The sequence below is a fragment of the Otolemur garnettii genome, unplaced genomic scaffold, assembly GCF_000181295.1.
Source record: "Otolemur garnettii isolate 467f Iridium unplaced genomic scaffold, OtoGar3 scaffold00275, whole genome shotgun sequence".
NCBI classification, from domain to species: Eukaryota; Metazoa; Chordata; class Mammalia; order Primates; family Galagidae; genus Otolemur; species Otolemur garnettii.
This window is the reverse complement of record NW_003852670.1, coordinates 67749-70528: the sequence shown is the minus strand read 5'-3', so window position 1 is coordinate 70528 and position 2780 is coordinate 67749. Positions and strand designations below refer to the sequence as shown.

The 2780-nt window shown below is 39.7% G+C and overlaps 1 protein-coding gene across 1 annotated transcript in view; it reads left to right on the top strand.

Moving 5' to 3' along the window:
* Window positions 1-2780, top strand: part of WAPL (WAPL cohesin release factor) — a 93016-nt gene that overhangs the window by 24218 nt on the left and 66018 nt on the right. Inside the window, exon 3 of the mRNA XM_012813518.2 lies at window positions 416-1459. Coding sequence (XP_012668972.1) covers window positions 416-1459 — 1044 coding nt within the window. The remainder of the gene's footprint in view (window positions 1-415; window positions 1460-2780) is intronic.

Here is a 2780-nt window from a genome sequence, read left to right as displayed (position 1 = left end):
AGCCCAGGAGTTGGAGGTTGCTGTGAGCTGTGATGCCATGGTACTTTACCCAAGGGGATAGCTTGAGACTCTATCTCAAAAAAAAAAAAAATTATACATAATACTCCTAAAATGGTTGGGCTAAGTTATCTACATGTCATTCTGAATTGACTGAATTTTTCTGAGGGCTTTTGGGTGACAATTACAAGGGACTTAGATATCTGGAAGACAGATATCTGGTCACTGGACTTAGATATCTGGTCACTGGAAGACAGTTATATTCTGAAAGGGTAAGAGGGGAAATGGTCTTGTGTAAACATTAATATATTGTAATTATTTTAAGATTGATTCTATATTGTTAATTAGCTAAATATTCCTGTTATTTACATTTATATTGATACCACTCATGTTTTTATCTTTTCACTTATTTTTGTAGTTAAGGTGGAGAATTTTCATGAAGAGTATGAAAAGAATAGTCACTATAGTCACAGAAATGCTGAAGACAGTACTAAGAAACCCATTGCAGAAACAACAGTGGCTTCTGGATATAAAACTGATGAAATCAAGGAAACAAATGATATTTGGAACTCCCAGTTTGGGAAAAGGTTTGAATCACCATCAGAAATATCACCAGTCAAAGGATCTGTGAGAACTGGTTTGTATGAATGGGATAATGATTTTGAAGATATCAAATCAGAAGATTGTATTTTAAGTTTGGATAGTGAACCCCTTTTGGAGATGAAGGATGAAGATTTAAAAAGTCGATTGGAAAATCTAAATGAAGCCATTGAGGAAGACATTGTGCAAAGTGTTCTTAGGCCAAGCAACTGTAGGACGTACTGTAGGGCGAATAAAGCAAAATCCTCACAAGGAGCATCAAATTTTGATAAGCTAGTGGATGGCACCAGTCAGGCCTTAGCCAAAGCAAACAGTGAATCAAGTAAAGATGGCCTGAATCAGGCAAAAAAAGGCGGTGTAAGTTGTGGGACCAGTTTTAGAGGGACGGTTGGACGGACTAGAGATTACACTGTTTTACATCCATCTTGCTTGTCAGTTTGTAATGTTACTATACAGGATACTATGGAACGAAGCATGGATGAGTTCACTGCAGCCACTCCGGCAGATTTGGGAGAAGCTGGTCGTCTCAGAAAAAAGGCAGATATTGCAACTTCTAAGACCACTACTAGATTTCGACCTAGTAATGCTAAATCCAAAAAGGATGTTAAACTTGAATTTTTTGGTTTTGAAGATCATGATGAGACAGGAGGTGATGAAGGAGGTTCTGGAAGTTCTAATTACAAAATTAAATATTTTGGCTTTGATGATCTCAGTGAAAGTGAAGATGATGAAGATGATGACTGTCAAATGGAAAAAAAGACAAGCAAAAAAAGAACTAAAACAGCTCCATCACCCTCCTTGCAGCCTCCTCCAGAAAGTAATGATAATTCCCAGGGCAGTCAGTCTAGTTCTAATAATACAGGTAAGCATTTTAAAAAATTATAATACTATAGTCCCCCTTATTTGCAGTTTTGCCTTCCATAGGTTCAATTACCCTTAGTCAACTATAGTCTGAAAATGGGTGAGTACAGTATAATAAGATATTGAGAGAGACTATACTTGACCTAATTTTTATTATGGTATATTGTTATAATTATTCTATTCTTAGTTATGTTGTTACTCTCATTCTGTATCCTGTAAATTAAACTTTATCATAGGCATGTATGTATGTATGGGGAAAAGTACAGTCTTTTATGTCCTGTGGTTTCAGTTATCCACTAGGCTTTTATTTTTTTGAGACAGAGTCTCACTATGTCATCCTCAGTAGAGTGCTGTGGTGTCACAGCTCATAGCAAAGCAACCTCAAACTCTTGGGCTTAAGCAATTCTCTTGCCTCAGCCTCCCAAGTAGGTGGGACTATGGGTGCCTGCCACAGCACCCGGCTATTTTTTTTTTGCAATTGTCATTTTAGCCAGCCTAGACTAGATTCAGATCCACCAGCCTGAGTGTATGTGGCTAGTGTCCTACCTGCTGAGCTATGGCCTCTGCCTTTTTTCTTTTTTTGAGACAAGAGTCTCACTTTGTTGCCCTTGGTAGAGTACCCTGCCATCATAGCTCACAGCAAATTCAAACTCTTGGGTTCAAGTGATTCTCTTGCCTCAGCTTCCCAAATAGTTGGGACTACAGGCACCTGCCACAGTGCCAAGCTGTTTTTACAGACAGGGTTTGACTCTTGATCAGGCTGGTCTCAAACTTCTGAGCTCAAGCAATCCACCCATCTTGGCCTCCCAGAGTGCTAAGATTACAGCCATGAGCCACTGTGCCTGGCTTCCTATATTTCTTTTAATTTTTTTTTTTTTTTTAGAGATAGAGTCTAACTATGTCACCCTTGGTAGAGTGCCGCCATCGCGTCAGCTCACAGCACCCTCCATCTCTTGGACTTAGGCGATTTCTATTGCCTCAGCCTCCTGAGTAGCTGGGACTACAGGTGCCCGCCATAACACCTGGCTATTTTTTGTTGCAGTTTGCCTGGCGCCAGGTTTGAACCTGCCACCCTTGGTATAGGGGGCCAGCACCCTATATACATGAGCCACAGGCACCGCTTCCTATATTTAATCATAATAAAGTACCTATGTAGAACTATACAGATGACCTTATTCAAAGGTATAGATATTAATGATAGATTTATTTATTTTATTTTATTTTTTTTTTGAGGTAGAGCCTCAAGCTGTCCCCCTGGGTAGAGTGCCATGGCATAGCTCACAGCAACCTCCAACTCCTGGGCTCAAGCAAGTCTCCTGCCT